The 27,921-nt window shown below is 51.2% G+C and overlaps 1 protein-coding gene across 2 annotated transcripts in view; it reads right to left on the bottom strand.

The window, feature by feature from the left end:
- Window positions 1-27,921, bottom strand: part of CAPZB (capping actin protein of muscle Z-line subunit beta) — a 129,618-nt gene that overhangs the window by 11,513 nt on the left and 90,184 nt on the right. For both annotated transcript variants that reach the window (XM_059690998.1, XM_059690999.1), the window contains exons 3-6: window positions 26,468-26,589; window positions 22,210-22,323; window positions 6,378-6,519; window positions 5,884-6,000 (exon numbers count right to left, since the gene is read on the bottom strand). In XM_059690998.1, the coding sequence (XP_059546981.1) occupies window positions 5,884-6,000; window positions 6,378-6,519; window positions 22,210-22,323; window positions 26,468-26,589 (495 nt within the window). The remainder of the gene's footprint in view (window positions 1-5,883; window positions 6,001-6,377; window positions 6,520-22,209; window positions 22,324-26,467; window positions 26,590-27,921) is intronic.

Genomic DNA, 27,921 nt, shown 5'->3' with positions numbered 1-27,921 from the left:
GGAGAGGCTCCCACCATTGTGGCTGCATGAGTCCAGCTTCTGGCTGAGTGGCGCTCCCCCTGTGGGAGTGCACTGACCACCAAGGGGCAGCTCCTGCATTGAATGCCTGCCCCCTGGTGGTCAGTGTGTGTCATAGCGACCAGTTGTTCCGCTGTTCGGTCAATTTGCATATTAGGGTTTTATTATATAGGACTGACCAGCAATTTAAAGAAAGCAAGACGGTGAGAGCAGCTTTCCATCTCATTCACTGCACGCCGATAAGTCATCTAAACCGAGAAAGCAGGGACTGGGCAAGGCCTGCAATGCCCAGGGAAGTGGGGGGTGCTGAAGAGAGCCCCACCAAGCCTGTGCCACAGCCCTTCTCAATATGGGGCATGGGAAGCAGGAAAGCGAGGGGGTGCCTGGGCGCCATGCCCAGAGAAGGGTGACTCAGGCTGTGTCGCCACCGAGGTGCAGGCGCCTTGTGCTGCTGCTCGGTGGCCCCTCTGTCTCGCGGGTTGGTGTCTTTCCTGACTCACAAGGGGCGAGAGTGAGTGTGCAGCTGCAATGAGGCCTAGTTTCCGGAGGGAAAGCCGAGGCCTGGGACATTGCAAAGAGGGCTTACTGGAGGAACTGACGTGAGGAAGACTCCCCATCTGATCCCCATGGCCCACATCCAGGGAGCACTGAGCCTCAAACACTCTGGCCCTCCTTCTCTACTCCTTCTGCCTTTGCCCTTTATTTCCCACCTTGAGGCTGACACCACCTCCTTCACGGGCTCCTGGCCACAGGCTTGTCCCCCCAGCCCCCCTGAGGCTGCCCCCATCCAGGCCCTGGTCATCTCTCCTGGATGACCCGAAGGGCCTCCTCCTCTGCTAACCACCCGTGTCAGCCAGCAGAGCCATCTTTTGAAAACACAGATCACTCCTCACCTAAACATTTTAAAACCCTTCTCACTACCCCTGGTGATGACTGGGTCTCATCTGGTCAACTTACTTCCTACAGGAGAATCCACTGAAGGAGGCACACTCCCATGAGGTCGGAGTCCTGCACGGGACCCCACAGCTCTGGCCCCACTCTTGGTGTCCATTTCTGGGGCTGCCAACAGAATGCGACTGGCACCCACAGAGTAGTGTCCTGTCTACATTGAGCGGACTGCTCAATGCATTTCTGTGCAAACCTTCATTTAGCAATCAACCGAAGGCCAAGCACAGTGATCAGATTAGGAGCAAAAAATGTAGTGTGGTAGAAAGTAGCCTATTTTTTTTTCTAGGCAGACAAATCTGGGTTCAAATCCTCACTGACTCCTACTAGATAAAGCACCATGGGAAACTCACTTAACCGCTTGAACCTCAGTTTCCTCATCTGTTAAAAGAGAATAACAACTATCTTGCTTACAATCTTATCAAAGGAGGCAGCCTGCATGACCGTGCATATTCCCTCCTCATCATCAGCGGTAAGTGATGGAACCCTTTCATCTCCCATCCAAGGCAACCACAGTCATTTCTCCAAGGCTCATCTGGGACACATGGCTAACCCACAGCCCGCATTTCCCGTTTGCTCAGAAGCTGCGCATCATTAACTTAGACTCGTCTCTCTCACTGCTTCCCTGCCCCTCCTTTTAGAGTTACTTACATTGGAAACCAGCCCCAGCTTTAATGCACCTCAGATGAGTTATGTGACCGGCCGTTAGAATGATGACAGAAGCATGAATTTCCTCATTAAAGCCCAAGAGCACAGGCAATCCAAACAAGGCCGCGGCCCGGACCGGTGTGCTGAGGACAGCCACTCATCAGGCTTGTGTTTGGCTTGGCAGGAGGCACTGCTCACGGCAAGCCGGAACCAGACCCTGGCCATGGGCTGACAGCTCTGATTTAAGCTATTAGGAAGACTGAGGATTAAATATTTGTCCAGGTCACTGTAAACCGGGTGGAATTATAAACAGCTCAGAGCGGTAAGTGATGCAGGAAACAGTCTCCGGATACAAATTTAGGATTTTCCACCATTGCCCAGGTGGCAGGGTGTGGGGCGGGCAGGCTGTGGTAGAGCTGGCTGCCTGGGGGTTCGTCACCCCTCCCAAGTCAACGGTTCCTGGAAGACAGGGGCCCATTTCCATGCAAAAGGATGGGGTCTGCCCCAGGGAGCACTAGCCTTGGTTCTGAGATGGCATGAGGACAACCCTGCCCAGAGGCCAGAGCAGGGGACCCCCCCCCCCCCCAGGCCCCTGGTGGCTTCAGGCCCTGTGACACAACAGAGGCAGTGGAGGTTTTGGATGGAGGCTCCAATAAGCATCCCAGGCAGGCTGGCTGACAACACATTTGCCTTGCACTACGATTTTTCAAATACATGAAGATGCTTTTGAGACTAAAATACAAATTCACTTAAAGAGTTACTAAATGTATCCTTTCTGGCATATATGTTTTCTATTGATGGCTATTAAAAGTATAATTATTATCTTATTGAAATAAATTTTATATATATTTTATTGATTTCAGAGAGGAAGGGAGAAGAGATAGAAACATCAGTGAGGAGAGAGAATCACTGATCAGCTGCCTTCTGCACGCCCCTCCTGGGAATCGAGCCCACAACCCAGGCATGTGCCCTTGACCAGAATTGAACCCAGCACCCTTCAGTCAGCAGGCCGACACACTATCTATCCACTGAGCCAAACCGGCTAAATAAATTTTTGAAGTTAAAGGAATCCTTATTAAGCTGGGCACTACTAGATGGGAAATGGGAAAGGCGTTCTTGCAGAAGGGGCTCCCCCTGAAGGCGTTCTCAAGGAGGCTAGCTTTCAGCCAATACTGACCTCTCTGCGGCCCAGGGTCACTATCTGTGCGCTCTCTTCCCCTTACACAAAGCACCCACCACAAAGCACAAGGCCCCCCCGGGACGGAGCCGTCCTGGTCCTCACACAGGGTCTTAAACCTGCTCAGATGGCTGAAGTAGCACCTGAAGTCATAAAGGCACGTCTGCTCCAGGGAGGCAGCACCTTCCAGTCCAAGCCTCCACTCAACTCAGACACACCTACCATAGAACCAACCATGAAAGAGGGGTGGAACGTTCAATCCCCCGATTTCCAGGGAGTGGAAAAGGGTTGGAAGTTGAATCAATCATCAATGGCCAATGAGCTAATCAATTATGTCTGTGCCACAAAGCCTCCATAAAAACCCACAAAGGATGGGGTCCGGAGAGCTTCCAGAATGGGAACGAGATGGCTCCCAGTGTCACCATGCTGGGCCCCGAACTCCATGAGGCTAGAAGCGCTTTTGTTCAGGACCTTCCTCTCCGTATCTCTTCATCTGGCGGCTGATTCGTTATCCATTAATATCCTTTGTAATAAACCAGTGATCTAGTGAATAAATGGGTTTCTTTCTTTTTTTTTTTTATTGCTTAAAGTATTACAAAGGGTATTACATATGTATCCATTTTATCCCCCCGCCCTAGACAGTCCCCTAGCCTCCCCTATCACCCAGTGTCTTATGTCCTAAATGGGTTTCTTGAGTTCTGTGAGCCACTCTAGCAAATTAACTGAACCCAAGGAAGGCGTTGTGGGAGCCTTTGATTTATAGCTAGTCAAGCAGAAGCACAAGTGACAATCTGCACTTGCAACTGGTGTCTGAAGGTGCTGGGGCAGGGGTGGGGTGGGGGGACAGTCTTGAAGAACTGAGCCCTTAACCTGCGGGCTCTGAGGCTGTTTCGATGGAGTGTCACAATTAAGTTGAATTGTAGGACACCCTGCCTATATCCGAACGGCTTGCTGGGGGCATGGGGACCACGTCCCTCCCCACAATGGAACTGGGTACAGAACCCAAAAGTGTAGCACTTATCAAAATTTTAATGTGCACATAAATTACCGGGAGAACTTTGTTACATTCAGATCCAATGTGGTAGGACGGGGTAGAGCCCAGATCTCTGCATTTCTGACAAGCTCTTGAACGATGTGGTGCTGGTCCTAGACCAGGCTGTAAGTGGAGACAAGAGGCTCTCCGAGAGCCAACCTGCCCGACGAGGCGGCTCAGAGATGGGAAACGAGCAAAGCCCGCTTCTCACAGCACAGGAGGCCAGGAGGCTGTGGTACCCACGCGGGGTGAACCTGACAAGGGCGAGGAGAGAGAAACCATGGCCAAGCCCACAATCACCTGTCCTACCAAAACAGGAAGCCAGCTGGGAGTCGGCAGGCAGTGTTCAACCACAGACACTCAGAGGGGCATTTATCTGACAATTAATGACAGTGGATTTACAGCTGGCTAAATAAGCTCAACTTGAAAAAGTGCCCTAACAAAAGTGATTATCCGACTGATGCCTCCTCTAAGGAAGTCTCTGGCAGCCATGCCTGAGGGCTCTGCACTTGGCCCTGAGCTAATTAATATAAGACACAGAGTCAGTTAATGTGCAAGTAACAAGCCAGAAGGAACAGCTAACACCTGGATCAGTGAAACCAAGCTTCAACATAATGGACACAGCAAAGTGGATTAAAAAAAAAAGTGAGGATAAATGTAAATCTCATTAAAAAAAAAAAAAAAAGATTTGCTGCACAAGGACAGAATGGGAAATCCCTGGACCCTCAGTGGTTCATGGACCGGGAGATGGGATGGAGGTGCCAGTGGGTGGCAGTTTGGCCGACTGCACACTTGCGAGGTGCCAGCCAAAGCAATCCTGGGCACATTCTGGTGGGCAGGTTCTTCCATTCTGGCTGCCTTTTCTAATGGAGGCTGATGTAAGAGGAGCAGCTGTCCCCCAAAGCAGTGGGCTCCCTGGTCCCACCCAGGGCAGCAGAAGGTGTCCTGTCAGGTTGGGGGTGACCTCTGACCTCTTCCAATGTCTAGATCCTGTGACTCAGGTAGCCTTTTGATGACTTTGGCCAAATGTACTCATCTTTTCTTTATGAGGTCAACGAGTGTACTGTGAAGAGTACCCTGGTGGGTCTACACTGGAGGATTCCGGTGGGTGTCCTTCAGCTCCACCTTGGAGCACTGCTGTGGGTGGGAAGCTGAGCCCAGAGCAGGCTTGCTGCAGGGCTTGTCAGTTACTGATCACTACCAGGGGGAGGCCAGTAAACCCACTCAGATGTTTAAAGTAGGCTCTTGCTCTTCTGGATCCCTTTAGGCTTTTATTTCAGCCTTTCCTCTCCTTTTGGGGGACCCTGGTTACTGTCCCCCAGCAGCCTGTTGCCAACTATCTGGGTCGACTCTCGGCTGTCACTCTCCAGACTGCCCATGCCACCTACACAATAGTGTCCCTCGGTTCTCTCTGCAGAAAGCACGTTCCCACCAGTGTCCGATGTCTGCTGCCTGCCCACATCCACCGCCCCCTCCACTGTACTCTAGGAAATCAACACTCCTTTCCCATCTACAATACCAAGGGTACTCACGCAACCCAAGTATGGCCATGGCCTCAGGAAAGGATTCTGGTTGGACCAGCAACCATGCCCGGGCCAGTGAGACACTTCTGGGGTACAGCAGACCTATTCTGCCGGGAGCCACCACATGGAGGGATGGGGTCCTGGCGGCATCATTTGCGCCCTAGACCCAGCGTGCTGAATGAAACCTAAATTGCTCAGTTATGTGAGCTGACTCGTTTCCATTTTTTGCTTAAGTCAGAATTTTACTTCTGTCACCTGCCACCAAGAGTCTAATACATGACCTAAATCACAGCTAAGAAATGAACGCATTCTAAAATGCTATCGGCAGGTAGGTATGTCCTAACCATTACAGGGGCACGTGAATGGAAACACCCTGACCTGAAGAGGACACTTCCTGTGACCGACTCTCGGAATCACTAAAGGCCTATGGGGAGATCGTGCCAGGCAGGGGCTGGCCTCGGACCTTGTGGGGACAACTGCTCACCCATCCCCATGTACGTCAGCTCTGAGGCTGGCACCTGTGGGCATGGCAACTCTACCTGTCTGGTAAGGCTGCCTCCAAGGTTCATGGTGCCAGAGCCGGATTTGTTGGTTTGCAGCCACAGCATCACCGTGGAGGTCAGCTTGTAATGGGCGGTGCGGCCACTGGACTTCTCCTGGGGGACAAGACAGAGATCAGAACCTTGCGCACAACCCCCGGCCGAGGAGTCTGTGGTGGCTCCTGAACTCAGGGTCATCCTAACATGCCCCTTCCTAAGACATTACCACCACACTACCTTTCCCAACCCCAAGTGGCTTTTAAGGGACCAAATCTGCACTCGTGTATATTCAGTTCTTCTGGGATCTTTACCATCAATGACTACTGCAATCTTGACTTATCTTTATCCAAATGGCTTTGGGCACTTTTAGAAATTAATGGGTTTAGGTATCACAGTCCCCCTTTTCAAGAAGCATCTGCTAGAGAATGGGGCTGCACTGCTGGGCGTGGCATCTGTCTGCGAGGCCCTGGGCCACCAGCTGCGGGGAGCTGTACCTGCACTTCCACCACGTGGATGGAATCCCAGCAGCCTTTGATCTTCTTTGATCCGTCTCCAGCCTTCTTTATGAGGATCACTCCAGCAAAGCCATGATCCAGATCCCAGAGGTAGACAGATGAGACGCCGCCTTCAAAATACCTGCAGGAAACAGGCCCATGTGCCCATTAGACGCTAGCTTGTCAAATTACAGACCATCAAGCCCAGGTCCCAGGGTGTCATTCGGAAAGGTTCACCTGTGTCTGTCTGGAATTAAGAACCCTCCCTGCAATGGTTCTAGGGCTGACTCGTGTACGTGTCCTGGACATCCACTGGTCGGGGGTGGGGGTAAAGCGTCCTCTGGGGTCACAGAAAGAACACGGCTTAGGGGTCCGCAAGATGAATCTGAGCCTGCGCTCTCCCATGGGCTCCAGCTTCGTGGTCTTTGTCAAGTTTTCCAAACTTCTCCGAGCTTCGGATTCCTCCGGATAAAGGGTCCAGCAAAGTGTGTGACGTGACCCTCAGTGGGTCATTACTACTGAGTCATCACCACCGTCCGATATTCCTATCTTTAGTGATGGCTTCTTTATAGGGGAGATTAAGAGGGAAAAAAATAGAGCAACAAATGCTTCCTTCACCAAGAACCCCCCCGAGCCTAGGCCCACTAGGGCCTCTATGGTCTTTCAGAACAACGTGCTGCAACTCACTAACCAGGAATGAAGGGCTAAGCATGGGACGGAGCTCCCTCCTCATGCCCGAGCCAATATGGAAAACTTCCTAATTAAGAGCAAATGCACGAGGGAAAGAAAAGGCCAGAGGAGAAAAGGAAACCGGGCTAGACCGCAGTCAGCGCCAGGATGGAGTCAGGCTGCTGTGAGTACGGACCGAGGAGTTCAGAAAGCACGGGTGGATGGATCACTGCTGATGTGCAGTGCCCCAAATTCTACTGAATCTCGTCTGGTGGCTAGCATGTTCTTTACCAGAAAGTCTGTGGTCTCTTTGACCCGTTAACCACCGTTCAATGGTGTGGCAGGCAGACTCTGGGCCCCAGCAGGACTGCAACCTCAGACGTAAGCAGACCTCAGATGTGAGCAGACCTCAGATGTGAGCAGACCTCAGATGTGCACAGCGAGCAGGCAGTGTGGCTGCAGTAAGCGTGGGCCCGGGTCAGATAGGCGTGGGTCCCAGCCCCAGCCCCTCCAGTTACCAGCTCCGTTTATGCCCTTATCCACCCAAAAATTACTTACTAGGGGCTACCAGGCACCCACTGTATGAACTGGGCCTTAGGACTGCTGAGAGACAAAAACAATATAGGAAAGTAGATACCTACCAAAGATTACTATTAATTTTAATCATAAAAACAAGTACTAAGAGTAAACACGTCTGTGAATGTTAATACTTAGAGGGTGAAGAAATAGGCGAATTCTTCGTACTTTTTGTGCAGAGGTCAGTATGTGGCATACAGCAGAGTGTGACCGGGGGACACTGAGACCAAGGAAGTAGCCCCACTCACAGAAGAAGCCTCCAGCCTGAGCTGTATGGCGGGGGCTCAGTGTAACCTCTTGCTCTAACTGCGCCCAGGGGTCCTGCCCGCCAGGATTCCTCAGGCAGACTGGGGCCCACCTGCTGCTGCCGCCACCACATCCTGTCCCCACTGCTCCATCCCCGTACCATCCACTGTGATTAAGCTGTCAAATGAAATTCACAGCTCTGCCACTCCCAGCAAGTCACGGGAGGCAGGTGAGGGCAGGCCTGCCAGGGCTCGAGATGCCGGGCCCCAGGCTACATGTCAGTCAAACAATGGAGGGCGGGAAGGGGTTTGGCCCCAGAAAAGGGCAAGTGTAGTACTATGAGGGGAACAAACAGACACACCTGTGGGGGCCCAGAGCTCAGTACCATCCCAGGTGACCTCAGGGACCCCACTCAGGAAGGTTATTTCTCTTGTTCCAATTCTCTTTTCAAACCACCCCCCCCACACACACACATCACACCACACACACACACACACACACACACACACACACACCCTCCCTCCCTCCCTCCCTAGGATGGGAGGGAGGGGAAGCAGACAAGTGCTCTGGTCTAGGACCAGCTCTGCAGGGAGCTGCACGCACAGGGACATGTGGAGATGTCTCTGTCAGGTCTTAGCTGGAGTCCACGTGCTCAGGTGAGCTTGCAGCAGGGCCTCCGGGAGCCTTTCCGGCTTGTTCTCCTGGATTTTGGTGGCCCTCTTGGATCATAGTTCACTGGGAGGCACCTCGTCTACTGAAGGAGGAGAGGAGCAGCCCACCACAGACCTGTGAACACCCGTCCTATTGGTGACAGACGGATGGGTCCTCCCACCAAGTTTTCCCTTTTCGTCTGCTTGCAGGGAGAGCAGCCCCACATCAAAAGGAAAAACCAACAACTCGAAAAAACTGTGGCTTTTCCTGTGCTGGCAAAAATGACAGGCCGATAATTCCTTCTTTCCGTTGGCCATCCTGGAATGAAGGCTTGATGCCCAGTGGGCATTTCCATCCTTCCGCCCCCTCACAGCTCACGGCCCCATCCTCTGCACCTCCCCAACCAGAGACTGGTGTTGTTCTTGTCAAAGGCTCATGCCCTGAGTGCTGGGAGACCGGGGAGAGCGGGTCAGGCCGTCCTAGAGGGAGCCAGAGGAGATCGTGGTGGCTTGATAGCCCTGGTCGACACCACCTGGTGACCAGCTCAAATGCGCCAGGTGGCCTACAGTTGACCCCACTCACTCTCATCCCTTAGATTTGTTTTCTTCTAGAAAAATAAAACAGCAGCGTGAATGTTTTATAAGGTGGAACTGGCTGTTTCCAGTCCAACGTCCCTCCCATGGCCCAGCTCCCACGCTGGGCAGCTTCTTCTTGGCTTGCTCAGCTCCACGCTGACCAGGCCCAACATTTCAAAATGCTGGACACAAAGGGGGTAAAAATGAAACCTCAATTCTGATCTCCATGTGGGTTACTGCTCCCCCAAAGTAAAAAAAAAATTATTGCAACATTATAAAAAAAGGAAATTTAAAAATTAGCCCACAGTGCCATATATCAACTTATCCCATAAATCTGATTTTTCCAAATTCCCTTCCAGTCTTTGTCCAGATGCGTAATTTTTATGTAACTATAAAAGCCCTGCAATGGTGCTGCATTGAGTTGGGTTTTCCTCACTTGGCATGGAACCCTTAGTGCTTCTCCATGGAGCCACATGATCTCTGTAATTGTTTTTAAGAGCTGGGATAGTATTCCACTGGGCAGTATCCTAATTTACAGTCCATTTGACTTTCAATACAGAAATGACGTTTGGATCTCACGGTGACTGCCCCCTCTTCCCATCAGGCGCTCCCCGTCGAGGCGGACGTGCTGAAATCCAGCCTCCGCAGGTATGGCCCCAACACAACAATTCAAGAACGGACTTGCATTCCACCCACCAAAAGGGATCTGCAGGGATGTGAGCGGCTGGGAGCGGCAAGTCTCAACCCGAGGCTCTAGGACAGAGCGCGCAGGGGCTGGGGAAGGAAGGGCTGGTTTGGAGCCGCCCAGAAAGACCTGCCTCTCCGACAAGTGCTGTCAGTGGCAAGGCGACTGAGGGGCACACAGACAGCCCCCCATTACACGGTTATGGCTGTGCTCTGCGCGTGAAGCATTAATTAAAGAGGGACCTCAACAAGTTTTTGAAAATTTATTCTTACCTGCCGTACTTTGATCATAATGACATGAAACAGGAAAAAAATTTTTTTTATGTGGTTCACATTTACGAGTTTTTACATAAAGGCTTTTGTGGGTATTTTAAGAATGTGCTAAAATGTTGTCTGAAACCACATAAAGCCATCTGAGGAGTCGCCCGCCAGAACTAACAGCACACACATGGAAGCACTTTAACTGGCCTTTGTATATTTAATGAGTCAAATAGTATTAATATTGTTTAAATGCTAACATGCTATTTCAATAAGGTGGCTCTACCATCGCCAGCACTCGCTCTTAGGCCTCGCACGTCAACGTGAATGAATGATCACACGTGGCCCGGCATGAGAGCAGCTACAGAGGAATTAACCCGGCCCTGCCCTGGCTCCACCCAGCTCTCCAGGAGGGCGGGGGGCAATATGCAATCCACACATGCGGTGAAGAGGGTGAGTGACCAATAGCTGGACAACACAGAGACAGTCTTCGGGGACACTGTGGAGAAGCCACCTTGTAAAATCTTAAACCATGAAAGCTCCAGGAACATCAGGAGTGGGGAGATGACAGGTGACTCCAGGAGCAACCGGGGTAAAACTGTGCTGGACTCTGGCAGAAAGAATTTCAACCGAGTGACACTGGTTCTACACACAATCTTGGTGGCTTTCTCGGCTTTCCCTGTAAACATTAACATTTCCCAAGGCAGATGGAACTGCAGGGGATTCAACAGTTGGGACTAAGGAGATGGGGCCGCTCAGGTTGGTTCTATGAGTCCCGCCATTTGAAAAGCAGTATGTCCATGACAACAGGCAGATAGAGGTTTCCTAAGCCCCAAAAGATCAGTCGCAAGGGGACAGCCGTGTGCTGGATGAGCCGGGGCAAAGGCAAGACCCTCAGGTGGGGCTGGCGATTTATCAGCACCATCACAATTAAGCGTCTGCTTGAGTTTATTCTCTGTCATCAGCCAGGTCCCTAAGCTTGGACCAGCTAAAAGCCTAATGTGTCAGTAATTCTCAGAGTTCTATGTCGTCTCTCCCTAAAAATCACTCTTCCGCTTGAATAACGGCGCAGCCACATGTACAGATTCTGTGTCCATAACTCTTCAACCACAGGGCTTCTGGGGGGAGGGGAAAAAGGGGAAAACATAGTACTTCGCACTCAAAATGACCTACTTCACAAAAGAAAAAATAAAATAAAAGATTTCGGTTCCCAAAGCTTTATGGAGTGCTTGAAGCTGAGGAATGCGAGGAGACCTAGGATGGAAACTTGTTTCGGGAATCTGAGCTGTGGCTCTGAATTAGCCAATTCTCAGTCTTGGCCAACACTGGGCTGTAAATGGAACAGGAAAGATGGGCTGGAATGGACTTTGAAGTTGGCCGTTGGTCCCTCTTTTCAAATCGTCTCCTGGGAGAAGAGCCGGATTTGTGCTTCTAATACAGAGGTTCCCCTACAGCTAATGAGTCAGGCTATGACCCTCCACCAAAGAGCCAAAGTCAGGACAGACGTGCTGGGATGAGCAGGCCTTTCCGGGTTCCCTCAGACGTGGTCTTTCAGCCTCAAATGGGCTGGGCCACCGTCACAGGACAGGCCAGGAGGCCTGGACCTCCAGCAACGCAGTGACCTCTGCAATGTGGAGGCACAGGTAGGCACCCCAAACTCAGCCAAAGCCCGGAGCATTTTAAGGGGAGCCCCTAGACGCTGGAGTGTGAGGGGCTTTCTTCTGCAGTCCCTTCATTAAAGAAAGCCAAGAGGAAGGCAAGCAATATTTATTTGGCACTGACTGATGTGGTCTCCCCCAGCTCTGACTGTTCAGGATTTGGTGGCTGCACTGGGGCCTGTATGAGGCAGACACACCTCAGCACAGATTCCTAACAGCCGAATCAAGTTGAATCAAAACTCTGCTTACATGCCTCTAGTGACAAGGCACTCACTACATTCCCAAGCAGCCATTTCCCTTTTGAACATCTCAAACAGTTCTTGCTGGACCTGAGTAAACACTTCCACCTACTGCCTTTAGGAAACACACAAAACCAGAACTTCATGCCCTTTCCTCATGAAGTCCTTCTAAGTATCTAAAGACGGCTGACATAAACCCCCGAGGTTTCTTTTTTTCTGACCTTCTTATTCTGATATTATTCCTCATAAGACATGATTTTAAGCCCCCATACCTTGGTTACTCTCCTCCTCAAGGGTATGAAAACAGAAATACATGCCCCAACTATGTGTGAACCAGCACAAATCTCAAAGTGAGCTGCCTGTCCATGGAGGAAAGCAAGATCAGTCAGCTTTCTCGGCAATCACGCTCAGTCATACTGACACACACATACTGAACTTGCACTCATCTCTAATGAAATATTTTTTCTTCTGTATTGTCATGAAATTGTCTCCCACACCCTGTATTTTTAAGAACTGGGTGTCCTGGGCCGGGTATATCACTTTGTATTCGAATCTGTTTTATTCAGTCCTCACAGACATGGTCTTCACCATTTCAATCTATCGTCTGTGTGGACCAGCTCTCTGAACCTCGGAATTCCAACATTTTCTAGAAAGATATTGGAGAGAGGCTTCCTGGGGCACCTGGTGGTCAACTTGGAAGCTCTGGTCTGAACACTTCTTTCATGTTGGGGGACAGTACAAAGATGGGACGTGCCCACAGTCTCAATTCTGGCTGGAGATGAAGGGACCTGCTAGGGTGGCTGAGGGAGAGAGAGAGGAAATATATGTATGAGGTGGGCTTGGCCAAAACGTCAGAGTTCAGACTAAAAATTTAAATGTCGGTGCAATGAAAACAATGAATCCCTCTATTCTCCAGTGCCACACTAGGAGCACGACCCTTACAAGGTGCAAAGCCATAAGATCCCGTGAGGTTCTCACTTCCTGTCTCTGTCCTCTGTCACATACGTGGTCGGTTTGCTTCTAAGATCTCATAAATAGTAATAGTGAGACCTGTGATAAATGGTCATGAGGGACACTCTTTACTGTAATAGGCACTTGGTCATGACAATAACCAGGTCATATGGGTACTGGTTCAAACAGGAACTCCCATGCTTGATGTCTGATTTCATGGCAAAGACAGGGAGGTTAGAGCCCAGGGCAGAGCCATTCCACTAGCAGCTGGGATTCTGCCCCAAGACAATACCTTTTTGTTTCCTTCCAGCTAAAACAGAAAATAAAATCGCCAGCAGCTACTAGCAGTAGTTTATTTTTCTGATCATCCTTAACATCCTATAACAGTGATGGCGAACCTATGACACGTGTGTCATTTTTTTGGTTGATTTTTCTTTGTTAAATGGCATTTAAATATATAAAATAAATATCAAAAATATAAGTCTTTGTTTTACTATGGTTGCAAATATCAAAAAATTTCTATATGTGACACGGCACCAGAGGTAAGTTAGGGTTTTTCAAAATGCTGACACGCCGAGCTCAAAAAGTTCGCCATCACTGTCCTATAACATACTAAGGCACCTGGTATCCACAGGTGGGAACAATTCAATTCCACTCCAGGAAAAAAGAAAAATCTCCAATTTGCTTGGAGAGGCATCTAAAACCTGGCTTGCTTCCTTGCAGTGCAGACCAACATTCCTTTCTGTTGGCTCCAAACCGGCCACTGTCGAGAGGCTAAGCATATCCCCTGCCCAACATGAGGATGTGGGTGCTGCCGATGGATACAGCTTCTGAAAAGCCCGCAGACAGCGCCAGAAGGCAGGCTGACGGCCACGACTATGAGGGGCTGGGACAAGGGGGTTCTCCCCATACCCCCCCTCCCCCCACAATGGATGCACTAGAAAGAGCACAGGAAAGCCTGGCACAGAGCAGGCACACAACCACTCTGGCCGTCCATTTTCATGAGGGTCTTCCTCTCTGGGCTGAGAAAGGCAGATCTTCTTCCTTCTTCTCCTAAACTTGGCACGTTCTGAACTGTCCGGGAAGCAAGGTTCCGCTTGCTCTGTGAACACAGTCCCATACCCACTGCCCTGGGGGCTGACGCTGGCTCCGCACAGAATGGAGAAAGATCAACACTTGGCTTTGGGCTGGCCACGTCCAGATCTGCTGCTGAAAGCCAATCACCCTTGTTTGTGTATTGAGACCAGCTGTTTTCACCACAATCTGTGGAACGTGTCCTGGAGTCTGCCCATGGACACAGGACAGGTATTCTGCGGAAATTCCTTCCAAGACATACAGGTGCAACAATCCCTGAGCACACATACCAACTGGCTTAGGCATGTGCGACTTTAATGCCAGTTGCACTTAGAAGTGCACATCTGGACTGCGGCTGCAGCTCTTTACGGCCTCTCTTTACAAGGTTTTTAGTTTTTTTACTTGAAGAGAAATAATGAAGGCCTGTCCGGAAAACAATGGTGCCGCTGCAGGGGCCACCAATCTGGCTCTGGGCTCTGAGCAAACGGTCTGCGCTCAGCACCACCATGACCAACTCTGCCTCACCAGGCTACCCGTGAACATACTGCCCGTCCTGCTGAGCCCAGCTCATGAGAATGAGGATGGCCAAGGCCTTCTGGAATTTCAAAGTCATCACTATTATCCAAGAGCCGCCATTTCAGAGAACCCATTCTGGGTCTGGGGCTCTGCATTCACTATTTTACAGTCAAGGAGGCTGACCCAGAGAGAGGAAAGGAATGCACCCAAGTCACACAGCTGAGACGTGGGAAGTCGGGGTTGGACTTGGGGTGTGGCTGGCCCCGGTTTAGCCTGTGAGGTTGAGTTTAGGTGAGTTAAACACACACATGCAACCAGGCCACTGTACACAGTGCCCCGGCTGGAGGAAAGGAAAAGGAGAGGCCAGGAGTCTGGGGCGTGATGCTGGGTATCTTGCACCGGGAACTGGGAAAAGGAGGGTCAGTGAGGCAGGGGGCCTGCGGGCGGAACCTCTGGAAGACCACCCATCTGGATCCTGCCAGCAGCCGGGAAACAGCCAGGGGGCAGAGGGCCTCTGGCGGGAGCCTGACCACCAGAGGGACGTGTTCCTGCCTTCCAGGCGGTGTCTTCACCCCAACACGTGGAACTGCATAACCGAAAGTGTGGCTGCTCCACACGGTTATAGGAACCCAAGCATTCTGGAGGAATCAGAGTCCCTGATGCTGACTTGGGGACCATGTTTGTAAACAAACTCCTTTTCTGCACACTCCTGTCCTCCACTGAACTTTAGCAGATAAAATCAGCCAGCGCATGCCAAGGCAACCAGCAGCGGACACGCCCTCCCCAGCCTCCAGGTAGGGGGGCCACACACAGGCTTGTCTGCATCTACTCCTTATGGGCTCCTGAAACTGTAGCAGACACCTCTGCTTAAGAACAGTGGTCACAAGAGCTGAAACTCACACTGGGAGAGCAGGAAGCAGGCTCCACTCCCCCTGCCCCTCCCCCCCCCCCCCCGGAAGCTGACAGGGGTCCTCTCCACCTGTCTCTCTGTTCATTAAAACAACAAACTGAGGAGGACTTGGGTTCCCCATGAAGTGCTCCCAGCACTTTCACATGAGCCCAAGGCTGTGGCCAGCCGGAGTCCCCAGCAGGCAGGCCGGGGTTCTCAGAGGCCCTCTGTGCGCGTGGCTGAAGATACAAAGAGTATATGTGAAAACCCAAATACTGATTACACTGCCGACAATCTGAAAGCCAGACAACACTCTGTCTTTACCCACTGCCCCTGGAGCCAAGATGTGCAGCAAGCAGTGCCTGTCACAGGATCCTCTGGAGACCTTTAAGTCTGGGAGGAGGCCCTATACCTCTGGGCGAGGGGAGAGGGTTTGTGCATTGTGAGCCACTGAGATCTAGCTTGAAGGCCAGGGAGTGAGGGGGAAGGTGCCAAACCAAATGGTCCAGGTTTCATGCAGCTCCAGCGCGTTCCCAATCACTCCTCCCATTACCTCATGCTACTCTGCTCAGTGCTCTCGCCCACTTCCCAGCGGGGCTCTGAGGCTGGAGACCGAAGGGACTGGCCCGGTTGTTTCTGGCAGTGCCTCAGGAAGCACTAGGTAATCTTAAACTACGACCTCTCTCAGCCAGACTAGGAGCGTGGTGAAGACTAAGTAGCCAGACTAAGGGAAGTCTGAGTCAGGGTCCTTCCACCCCAGCCTGTCCAATCCATCCTCCAGACTGCCTAGGAGGAATTTCTTAGGATGCACATCAGAGCTGTCCTAGGCACCCCTGGGGCCCTGCAGACCCTTCCCGATGCACTAAGAATGGCACCCAGAGCCCAGGCCTGACAAGGGCCTGTGTACCTCTCCCCACCACTCACGTCCTACTCACACAGTGCTGACCACACAACCCGGGAACCACCTCAAGAAGATCTCCTGAAGATCGATGTCCTAGTGAATGCCACTGCTCGAAGCACGGCCTTGATGCCCTGACCCCCCAGGTTACATGGCTGAGCTCGGGTTCCCGGAGACCACCCAAGGCTCAGTGGTTCACCAGGAGGACTCGGGACTCAGCAGTGCTGAGCTTCTGGCCGAGAGTCACTGCACTGAAAGGAGACAGGGCAGAAGCAGACAAGCAAAAGGCACTTGGGGGTTTCCCAAGGAAACCAGACACAAGATTCCAAGTACTCAGAGTATGGCAGGTTCTCCACAATATTTGTGAAATGATGATGTCTGCTCTCTCCCATCACCGCAGATAGGAACTACTTCACTATTTTCCAGGTAGAGATTTACATGAGGTCTCGCTGTGGGCTGGGGGCAGAGCCCTGACCTTCAGAAACCACAGCTGCCAGGGAAGGCCCATCTACTAAGCACCCTGACTGCTTCCAGGAAGGCTTGTGGGCTTCTGGGACTGCCACAGGGTACCAACCTTGTCTCATTCTGTAAACTTCTTCCAGACAAGAAGGGTTGATTAGAAAAGCTAATTAAAGCTTTTGAAGATTATCTGAGACCTAAAGCAAGAACATAATATGCCTTCCCTCCCTATTCCTCTACCCCCCCCACTGGGACTCTGGCCTTCATTAAGCTTTGATTTCAATCAATTGCACACCCACTAAAATTAACTTATAAGGCCAATAAATTGCAACCGCATGTTTGAAGGTATTATCTGCTGCAAGCCAAGAGCCAAGGATCGCAGAGCACGGGGCAAGATGTCTGGCACAGATGGGAGCAATCATCTTTGGAAGAAAGCAGTGCCAGCCCTTCGGTTAGAACATCTGGCCACAGCAGAACCCGGCTGACAGAGGCAACGGTGAGACACAATATGAAAGCCGGAGCAGACAAGGCTCCTGTCTTCTCTGGGAACCTGAAAAATCAAAGCACTGACCTTGGGGTTTGTGGCAGCCGGCTGGTGCCTCACACCACAAGTGAGATATTTTTTCGGCAGCTTCAAGCGCCTACCACATGCCGATGGCCCCATGGCTAAGTCTCTCTCAAAAAAGATGGATCACTTAGGTCGAGTGATGAGGTTTTATAACTGGTGAGCTATCCTAGGCTTTGGGCCTGAAAAGGCAGTCAACTCTGCCAAGAAAGAAGTGATCCCACGAACCAGTCACCCAAGAGTGTGCCCTTATTCCACCGACCCCAGGGCTGCATTCTAATGACATTCCCTAGACTGAGCCAGGCCCGAGAATGAGAGATGGAAAGCCATCTGGGGGCTTGATAGGGAAAAATGAGAATAGCCTAGATGTTGGGGAATAGGATGGGAGAGATTGGGGGAGGGAAGTGATGAAATTCAAGATGACTTCAGAGTAGATAATGACCTCACCCAGCCGCAGCAAAACATGCCTGTCCTCAGCAAATTGACTACTTCAATCTAAAAACAGACTGTTTGGGTAGTGCTAACAGTTGCTTGACAGTTATCTTCCTGGGGGGAAGTTACTGCCATGGAAACTTTCTGCCACTAATGATGGCAAACAAAAACCCCGATGAATGTGGGAGGGGGCGGAAGTTGGGGCTGAGGGTGCAGTAGAGAGCTCTGAGCAGTAGGATGACAAGGAATGGATGGCTTCAAAGGGATCGTGTAGGACACACAGCTCGTGTCTCTGGGCCCCCACTCACCTCTGCCCATCTTGGGGAAAGAGTTCTGCCCCCGACCGCTGGCACATTTATTCCATAATGGAGAAATGCTGTGCAGGCAAGGAAGAGGGGGTGCCACATCCCCATAGGAGTAAAGAGCTGGAGGGCCTGCTAGTCCATCCATCCCTGGCCCTGCTCCCTCACCCAGACCATACCAACTCCATGTGCTGACAATTAATTCTAATTCCCTGCAAAGTCAGAGCCTTTACAGGTCCGGGAGCAAGGCCCAGAGCCCAGGACAGATCCAAGGCCTTCCCCAGGCTGCTCATGGCAGAGAGAAGCCTATGGGGGACAGTGAGCAGCCCTCCCTGGGAAGAGCTGGCACAGCTCCATCAGGATGCCGGCCTGCATTTCAGCTCCAAATCTTTGCATGCTCATGGGGTCTGCTTCCCTCATCCTCTTAAGGGAACATCAGGAGCAAGCAAGGCTAACGGACCCACAAGAAGCAGGGAGGAAAGGGAACCAGGGTGCCGTGTCACCAATGTGCGAGTGCGCACATACACAGCTGGTGCTGGCTGAAGCTGTGCCTGCCTATTTACTGGTGACAACAAAAATCCCCCCAAGTTCAGTTCTACGGCACAGGAGGGGCAGGGGCAGGGAGGGCAGGAGAGAGCAGGCCTCCTGTGTGAGCTGAGTCCAGTTGGGCCTCCCAGGACAGGGAAAGGCCCTTCCTCAGAGTGGACCACAGGACAAGAAGTCTCCTGAAGGCACATTACAGCACAGCACTTGCCACAAAGGACTCTGAGCCCCAACATGGCTGGAGTCCGGCAGCATTCAGCCATTTGAGAGGGTGAGAGATCAAGGGCCAGAGAATAAACCCAGTCCTAACTGCCATTCATCAGGATTCAAGAATTCAGAAACACCTGGGTTGTCAAGACCCAGAGCAGCGGTCGCCAACCTTTCGGACCTCATGGACCACAAGTGGTCCGCAGACCACCGGTTGGTGACCGCTGACCCGGAGAGTATGGGGGACAGGTCTGCTCTTCACATCCTCAATCCCTGTGGGGCACGGGCCAGGCTCCAGTTTGGAGTGGGCAGCCCCCTCATCCGCCCTCCCGGGCACTATGCTGTGCTAGTCCTGCTCTCGGGGCAACAGCATTTTCCATCACTCCCTTTTCTTTCTGGCAGAGGTGGGCTGCCCGAGGCCCTGGGCTACTGTCACCAGGCCCAGGACACACGCCATCTCCCGGCCCCTCCTACAGCAGCTCAGAGCGACCAAAACCAACAGACTTGAGGCAGCACCATGGCGTGGGGTTGGGGAGAGGGCACGCCTCCCCTCAGAGTGACCTTTGCCTAGCCCACTGCCAACGTGAAAGGGAGACCGATGGACAAATCCATGTCAGAGCTCTGCGGCTTCATTCACTGGGGCAAAAAAATGAGTCTCTACTGGGGTGGGGCGGGATGAGGATAAAGAGAAGGCACGACCCACTGTCCCTTCGGCCATGGAATAGTGTGGTCCCTAGAAAACCCAGAGTAGAAAACCCTTGAGCCTGTGCTGCTCAAGGCAGGGAGAGACAGGCATCCTAGGCCCTGGCTGACTCCCGTCTGCTCCAAAACCACGGGGAAAAGAGCTCACGCTCTGGGCCCCACCACGGACACCAACGTGACCACAACAACTCAAACCCAGAAATGGTTTGGCTCATGTGTGGCCCAGGGGGAAATGTTCCTGACATTCGGTCTCAGGACAGCGCTCACCAGTGCACGCTGATAACACTGGGGGGCAGGGGAGGGTTAACACTGATGACTCTGGGTCCCCAGTGACAGCTCTAGCCACCGTCCCTCCAGTGGCCCGTGGCTGCTGTCACATGGGAGAACCTGGCCTCCCTGCCCCCTCTGTGGGTGCCATTCGGAGGCCTCGTACTCTCCTCCTCCCCCTGGAAGCAGCACACCAACACTGCTGAGGACAGAGCAACACCTCCGAGCCGGATTCCACCATCGCACACTGCCACGGAACCTCAGGGTCTGGCTTGTCCAATTTAACCCCACGTGGGTACAGGAAGCTGTCCTGTCACCCTTTACTCCCCCCAGCAGATCAGCTCACTCTCAGAGGAGAGTGTAGTCACACTCAAAGGCACACAGAAATGCAGCCACTAAAGCTTTAAAGGCACTGGAAAAGTGGACATTTGCCCAGGAAGGCGCTGGACAGTTGGACCCAGCTGTGGACAAGCTCTGGCCATGTTCAAGGCTGTACCCCCTGCTTAGCAAGTACCTGGCTTGTAGCAAGCACTCAAATGCCAGGCGAGTAAATGGTCTCTGGAGTTGGATAAGGATGGCTTCCTAGTCCAGTCCCCCCACTTACTGGCTGTGTGAACTTGGGCAAGTTATTCAACTCTCTGAATCTGTCAACTCATTTGTAAAACAGGGAGAATCCTCTCTCACAGACTGTTGGGAGGTTAAATGAGATAAAGAAGATTGTGAGGCAGTTAACACAGTGCTTGCACGGTCACCGGCTGGTAACTGCTGTTTTATTATCAAATCATCACTATAATATAAACTGATTCCACTTGGAAATTCTTAGTAACTGGATTGGCTTCTTGCCAACTGGTCGGATAAAAGAAGATAATCAACAACTACAAATAAATGATGAGACAGCAATGAGTCAACTTCTCAGCCCCACTGGAGAAGTAACTATTCTACCATGGGGCAAAGTTCTAGATGTAAGAGCTCTTCAAACACTGAAGAGCAATAATCTGTGGAAACTTCAGACAAATATGAATTTAAATCCTAGCTTTTCACCTCTACGTCCTGCAGCCTAGTGCGAGTCATTTAGCCTCTTGCAGCCTCAGTCTCTTCATCTGTTAAAAAGGGGCTAAAGTATGTTCCCGAGAGGTTCTCAAAAGGATCAAGGTAACATAGATAAAATGGCTACACAGAGTGCATTCAGGGCAAATGAAACGCCAAGGGCCATTTGTCCGAGGCTGTGCCTTTCAATTCCATTCATCTGCTGAAAGGTGGTAGGGTTGTGTGTCGGGCTGAGATGCCACTTTTCCTCCTGAACCAGCTTCTGAAAGAGATTCTTTACTAAATGTGTTCCATCACATCTGCTGTGAGCTGCAAGAGCATTCCAGCGTCTGGGAGGGGAGACCTGAAGTTCCCACACCAAGTGCGACACCAGCAGCTCCGCTCCAGGACAGTGCGGGGCTCGGCGGCTTTGTTTCACTTTCTTTCCTGTCCAAATCCTGGATCAGGGTGGAATGCCACCCACCTTAAGCTCAAGAGGTAGTGTTTACACCTTTAAAAGGTAACATAAAATGAAAAAAGAAAGTAGCAGGGACTTATGTAGCCTGCAGAGCTTAACATTTTTACTATCTGGTCTTTTATAGAAAAGCTGGCCAATCCCTCTCTAGGTGACTGAATGTGTAGTTTTGCTATGTAATATAGAACTTAAGTGAAAATGCGATCCTGTTGATTAAAAAAGAATACTGAAGAGAATAACATTTCTGGAGCTTTTCCTTGCAAGGCTGGTAGATTAAGTGGCCACTCTTTCTGGTGGTGGATGGGAGGCAGGATTGGTTGGGAGAGGAAAGAAGAGGTAGGGATCTAACCAGAACCAGCAAAACCACCTCCCGAGGAGCAACTCAGGAGCCAGCAAAATGTCAGCTCCCTCTGTGTTAAGGACCTTGACTCGTCCTGCCCTGGTGACTGGTCTGGAAGCAGAGACCCCCGAGCACCAGGTCAGAACTGGGTCAGACATGCAGTATGATCAAGAACAGAGGGGTCTTTGAAGACACCATTGGGTTTGATTCCTGGCTCTGCCTCTCGCTTGGGACAAACACCTTTATCTGAGCCTTAATTTCTTCATCTGCAAAATGGGAACTAAAACAGCCATCATGTTTGTGGGGATTTGAGACGACCTGTAGAAAATTCCTGGCATTGTGTCTTACACACACTAGGTGCTGTCCAACGGCACCTGCTGTTACCAGGAACCATGGCACGAAGCAATGCACAGATAAATCTGCGTATGATAGCATTCTACCACTGAGTCATCTCCCAACTGACCCAGCTGGAAAACTAGTGCCCAGCATCTGCTCTGGGCACAGAGAATTTTAAATAGCTGGGCAGGCCAAGGAGCAGGTTCCAGGGAGTCTATTGGCCTGGCCGCCCTCTGATTTATGAGGGACTTATCAAACCGTGAGAGCCGAGTGCACTGGGAGCAAGTAACTCACAGGTCTCGATACTGGTCAAAGGCATTGTTGGCTTCCACCTCCAGCTTCCTCAGCCGAGCAGAAGGCATGGCCCCATCTTCCAAGGGAGGGTCATACTTGTTACTCCATGGTGACCTGGAGGAAGGAAGGAGAAGGAGATGACATGTATCATTTTGGGGAGACACCACCTGTGACCCGTGAGTCCAAGCCCCAGCTGTCCAAAATCTCAGAGAAAAAGCCACTACCCACAGGAAAGATTTTCCAGGCCCTGCCAACAAACCCAGCATTTTTGAGGATTGCAGAGAGAGGGCTCAGCAGCAGCCCTCTTGGGTATGAGCCCGATGGTCCACCTCTCACCAACTGTGTACTTCTGGCAAGTGGTGTGGTATCTTTGTAAAATGAAGCTACCACCTGCTCCCCATGGTGCTGTTGTGAGGAGCAAAGGAGAAAATACAATCCGAAATGCCTGGGCCAGAGCCTGGTATAGAGTGAGGGTTCAACAACTGTGCTTTCTTTCTGACCCCCTTTCTAATGTCCCCGTTTTCACCATTGTGTTGATTAACAGATGCCCCTCTCTCCTCCCTGACCTGCTGCAGCTCAGGGGAAACTTTTACTCCAAAGACCTTCTTACACAGTTAAGGATGAAGACGAGAGCGGTCGTTAGGGAAGTGGGCAAGACTAGGCCCCATGGAGACCGGATTACACAAAAAAAAGCCTGAGCGATCGAGTTCTCCGCGGGGACAGAGGGCAGCCTTCCCAACACCGCGGGCCGTACACAAGGACTGCTAAATGAGAACCAGTCTCTGCTTTGCCAGCCCAAAGACTTGCCACATTTTAAAAAGCGTTATTTGCCACATCAGGAAAGCATTTAATCAGAGTACTAGAAAGGGGGTTATAAGGGAGGTGTCTGCTCATTAAATCCTGCAGGTGGAGTTCAGAGAGCTGGGGGTTCACAGAAGGAAAGAGAGTAAGAAGGTGAGCAGAATGGGAAGGAGAAGACAATGGGAAACTCGGACAAAGCCCTTTAGACCCTGATATGTCCACTGTGAGAAACCCACACTGCCTTTCCCGTCTCTCCTGCTGAAAACACACCTCACATCACTGAGAACGCAAAGGAACCTTTCAATTTGGGATGGATGTTAAGGAAAAAAGGTATCACCGTTTCCTGAACCCATTTTAAATTCTGACACAAATCTCTCTCTTCTTGATAACAGGTACCCCACCAGGCATCCTATGTCAGCAAGTAGGGAAGCCCTCTCCCTTCCAAGGGTGGCAGACTTATCTGGTTCATTCCTCAAAATAGTGCTGCACAACAGGACTTCCCATCACAACAGAAATGTTCTCTATGCTGTCCAAGATGGCAGCCATGAGTTGGTGTGGCTACTGAGTACATGTGGCCAATGCAACTTGAGGGACTGAAATTTTCGTTTAATTTAATTTGAGTTAATTTGAATTTAGCTAGCCAACTCCAGAACCTGAGCTCCAACAGGGAAAATCTTTTGTCTTGTCCTCCATCATTTGATCAGCACCTAGAACAGTGCCTGGCACTCAATCACATGCTAATTTTAAAAAAGTGCTGTTCAAAGAATAAATCAATTCTTATATACCACCCCCCAAAGCAGAGGTGACCATTCCCCCCTCCCTGTCCCCACTGCCACACAGATGTCGATTCTGACCATATTCTACCCTTCCCGCGCCCTAGACTGCAAGAGAACGCTGAGAAGCGAGTCTGTGCGATTTGCCTTCACCCCAGCACCTAGCACCGAGTCCGTGTGCAGTAAGGGCCAGCGACGTACAGCACGGGGTGGGGAAGAAAGGACCCCCAGGTTCGCTGGTTGCTGTGGTCTTGCAAGCCAACAGACACAGAGCAACTTTCTGCACTTCCTGCTGAGGCCTCTCCGCAGACCCAGAGACAAGGTGCAGTTGAAGGGTGCAGTCACCTCCCGATTTGAAAACTAGGCTTGGTAGTTCCACTCGCCAGTGGGTGTGGAAAACAATCTGAGAGCGAGAATCCGAGCCCCCTTCCCCTGCAGGTGCTCTTTTCGAGTCTCCTCAACACACTCAGGCTCTGGCCTTCAGCCCTTCGTTTCCCCAGTTAAACGGCCATCGTCTTCTTGTGGGCCTGGAAGACCCGCCCCAACTGGCTCTCATTTAAAGGCGACCTGTTTAGACACAAGAGCCCATCTTTCTTGCAGACTGGGGCCTGGAATTTTCAAGAAGCCTGTAACTCACATTTCTCCTGGCTCACAGACGACAGCATTTCAAGCTGCTAGCCCTGGAGCCGGGGTAATTGTAGCTGGGGGGAAATCATAACATTACCCAGAATATTCTTAGTGGAAGGGGCACTCAGAACACATTTAAGAGCTTAAATGGAGGCCATTTGAAAAAAGACAGATGGACAGGAACACTTAGATTTCAAAAGTCAGGCCTTTCATTTCCCTCAGAGAATGCTTTTTGTTTCAGCTAACAGGTTTCAAACAGTGCTGCTGGCAACAGCCACACCATAAGGATCTTATTTAAGCAAACGATCAAACAGTTAGGATGGAAATGTGTGGAGAAAATCAGAAGACCTTGAAGTTTTGTATCAAAAGAGGGAAAACGGAAGGAAAGTCCTGGGCTCTGACACCCCAGGCTCCTCTTCAGCTGAGGTCCCTGGGCCCCTCTGCAATGCCTGAGGAACGAAGGTTGGAGCTGGCAGGATGACCTGGAGGGGAGGCAGGCACCAAGTCCCCCGGTATCTTGGCCTTGGCATGGACGTGGAAATGATCCCAGCCTCCCACAGGCTGCTGGGGAATAGCTGCCTCACACAGCAAGCTGGAGTTTTCAGGTGGAAAAAAGAAACATAATGATCTTGATTAAGCATGACTCAGTTCAAGGTTCACCTCTTCCAGGAAGCCTCCTTTGAACTCTGCCTGGTGAGGCTGCTTGTCCTTAGGATCTCAAGGGTCTTCCTCTCTAAGGGCTGGGCCTCCCTTTCCTAGGAGGTTCCCAGCGAGGACTGGACCTGGGCCTATGCTCACCACTAATGCTTCACCACTCTATGCTGGGGACTCCCACCTGCATCTCCCTCTCCACCTAGGCGGCTAGGCTATCAACAGTCTACCGGACATCTCTACATTCATCTAATGGGCATCTGGAGCTTAAAATGCCCCCAAACCAGCAATTCCCAGCGTCTTCTCCACCTCAATAAACAGTGACCCCACCTTCCAACTGCTCAGGCCCAAAGCCCTGCAACTGCCCTTCATACCCCATCCACTTGCAAACTCTGCTGGCTCAACTTTTACAAGTAGACTACTATTCACCCTCTCAACTCTAGTCTCTGGTCTGGCTTGGATTAGGCCAAAATACATTCTCTACCTAACTTCCATTTGAAACTCAAAAAGGGACCCGAGACACCCTTAAAAACCTAGCTCAAGCTGGTTTGGCTCAGTGGATAGATCATTGGCCTGCGGATTGAAGGGTCCCAGGTTCGATTCCGACCAAGGACACATGCCTGGATTGTGAGCTTGATCCCCAGTGTGAGGTGTTCAGGAAGCAGCCAATCAATGATTCTCTCATCACTGATGTTTCTATTTATCTCTCCCTCTCCCTTCCTCTCTGAAATCAATAAAAATAAGATAAACTATGAAAAACCTAGCTCAAACATCACCTCCTTCGGGAAGCCCTCCTGGACTCAACCATGGTTTCTTCTATGCTACTCTCAAACCCTGAATAAGCTTGGCAGTGACTGCATGAATCATATCATACAATAATCAGCTGCTGGATACATCTCTGGTTCTAGACCAGTGATCACCCAGAGTAGGGGCTTATGTCACTTTAGTTATTTATTGCCCTCAGCATGGTGATGGAAAAGAGAAAGGAGAGTTGTGTATCTGTTTGACAAAGCTACATTCAAATGTCCCTTAAGCACACAGGCCCTCCCTGTGCTCAGATCCCCATCACATCCACATCTTGTATCTTGCCTGTTGCAGGACTGAATTATAATGAAATTGCTCACATCCCTTTCCCATTAGACTGTAAGCTCCCCCAGGGCAGAGGCCTTCTGTTCATGCTGCATCTCCAACACTGACTGAAGGTACTCCACAACATCTGGTTGATTGCAGGGAGGAAAGGGAAGAAAGGAGGAAGAAAGGGAGGAAGGACTGACAGAAGGACAAATGTAAAGAAGGTTGGTAGACTGTTGCCTGTCAAAGTCCGGTAGTCCAGGTGCTGCCATGTGGCACTGACTGCCCAGGGTGCAGCCTGGCATGCCTGCTGCACTCTAAGGGCAGGAGCTCACCTATAGGAGTCCCCGTCTCTGTTGTAGTCACACAAAAGGTAATCCTTTCCCACCACTTTGTCTCTGGCGATTTTCAGTGGCTGGTCAACAGAAGACAGGAGATCTTCACATAGACTGGGAACCTGGCAGAGAGAAAGGAAAAGGCAGAAACAGGGGTTAAAATAACACATCAGATCCAGGCTGGCTAACGGCAACTACAGCCAGATCACGGTCAGCATATTTAACATCTGGCCCTTGGTATCCTGCCAGAATTATGGGCCTGTTCTTTTCTTTTCCACATGTGTCTGACACCAACTGTGTCCCTCTATAAAGAAACCTGTTCTTGAATTACAGTGGAGCGTGATTTCCAATACAGCCTTCCTTCCAAATCTGCGTGCTTTAATTACCTGGTCGCCAGGGTGGTCTAGTACAGTTAAGTATGTATATGCTCATATTGGTCTCCGGTGGGCAAAGTACAAGCTGAAGTCCGAGAAGAAGGTAAACATGTTAAATACACAGGAATCCACAGAACTCTGAGAAGAGCAACCCGTCCATGGCGGCCAACTCCCACAGGCTCCCATGCTGGGAGCAGTTTCCAATACTTTCCAGGCCCCTGGCCAAGCATTACCAGGCTGACTTGTAGAGTCAACCTTACCTGCTGCAAAGACAGGGTCGCACCAGCTCCCCAGAGCCCGGAGCCCTAGACGGCTTATTATACCAGGGTGACCTGCCTGGGACCACCTCAATGAGAAGGAGGGCCCGAGGTCTGGGGCGGGCAGGGATGAGTCTTGGGGCAAATGCTGCTAAATGTGACGCATGGTCCTGCTAGTCACCAGGCCACTGGCCTCTTCTTCCCAACCCAAACATCAATTTCCACCAAAATATTCCAGGAAGGGATGGCAGCACTTTCAGAAGTGGATTCCTTCAGGCTTGAGTCACTTCCACGCTGTATTTTCAATGTGCCGACTTCATTCGTTTCATGGGTCTGGGTTTATGGAGGCCCCCACCATATCGTTTACCAGGAAAGTGGCTGCCAACTGCACCAATAACCCTTCCAAGTGGAAAAGTTAAATCATGTGGCCAGGACACCCAGAACAGCGGCTCAGCAGAGGGGCCGACAGCTACAGCAGTTCCTATGTTCTCCTGGAGACCCTTCCACCTCCAGAGCGATGGGGACAGGGACAGCCACCACCCCAGACGCCCAGGGCACCTCTGCTGAGGCCAGTGCTGCAGAAGTCAGCCTGGAAGGCCCTGTCTGGCACAACTAGAAGACAGTTGCCCTGCCTTCTAGCTCACATCAATTCTGGCCTCAGTGAAATGGCGCGTTTCTTCTCCACAGAGCAGCCTGTCCTCTAGCAACCAAGAGGTACGCACACCATTAACCACTGGCTACAACCCGCTTATTTTCAGAATCCCTTCTCCATGTACCACCCGCCTGTGTACCCCTCTCCACCAAACAAAAACGGATCCCCCTC

This window comes from Myotis daubentonii, chromosome 3 (assembly GCF_963259705.1).
Source record: "Myotis daubentonii chromosome 3, mMyoDau2.1, whole genome shotgun sequence".
Classification (NCBI taxonomy): domain Eukaryota; kingdom Metazoa; phylum Chordata; class Mammalia; order Chiroptera; family Vespertilionidae; genus Myotis; species Myotis daubentonii.
The sequence above is the reverse complement of the archived record's forward strand: the minus strand, read 5'-3'. Positions and strand labels throughout refer to the sequence as shown.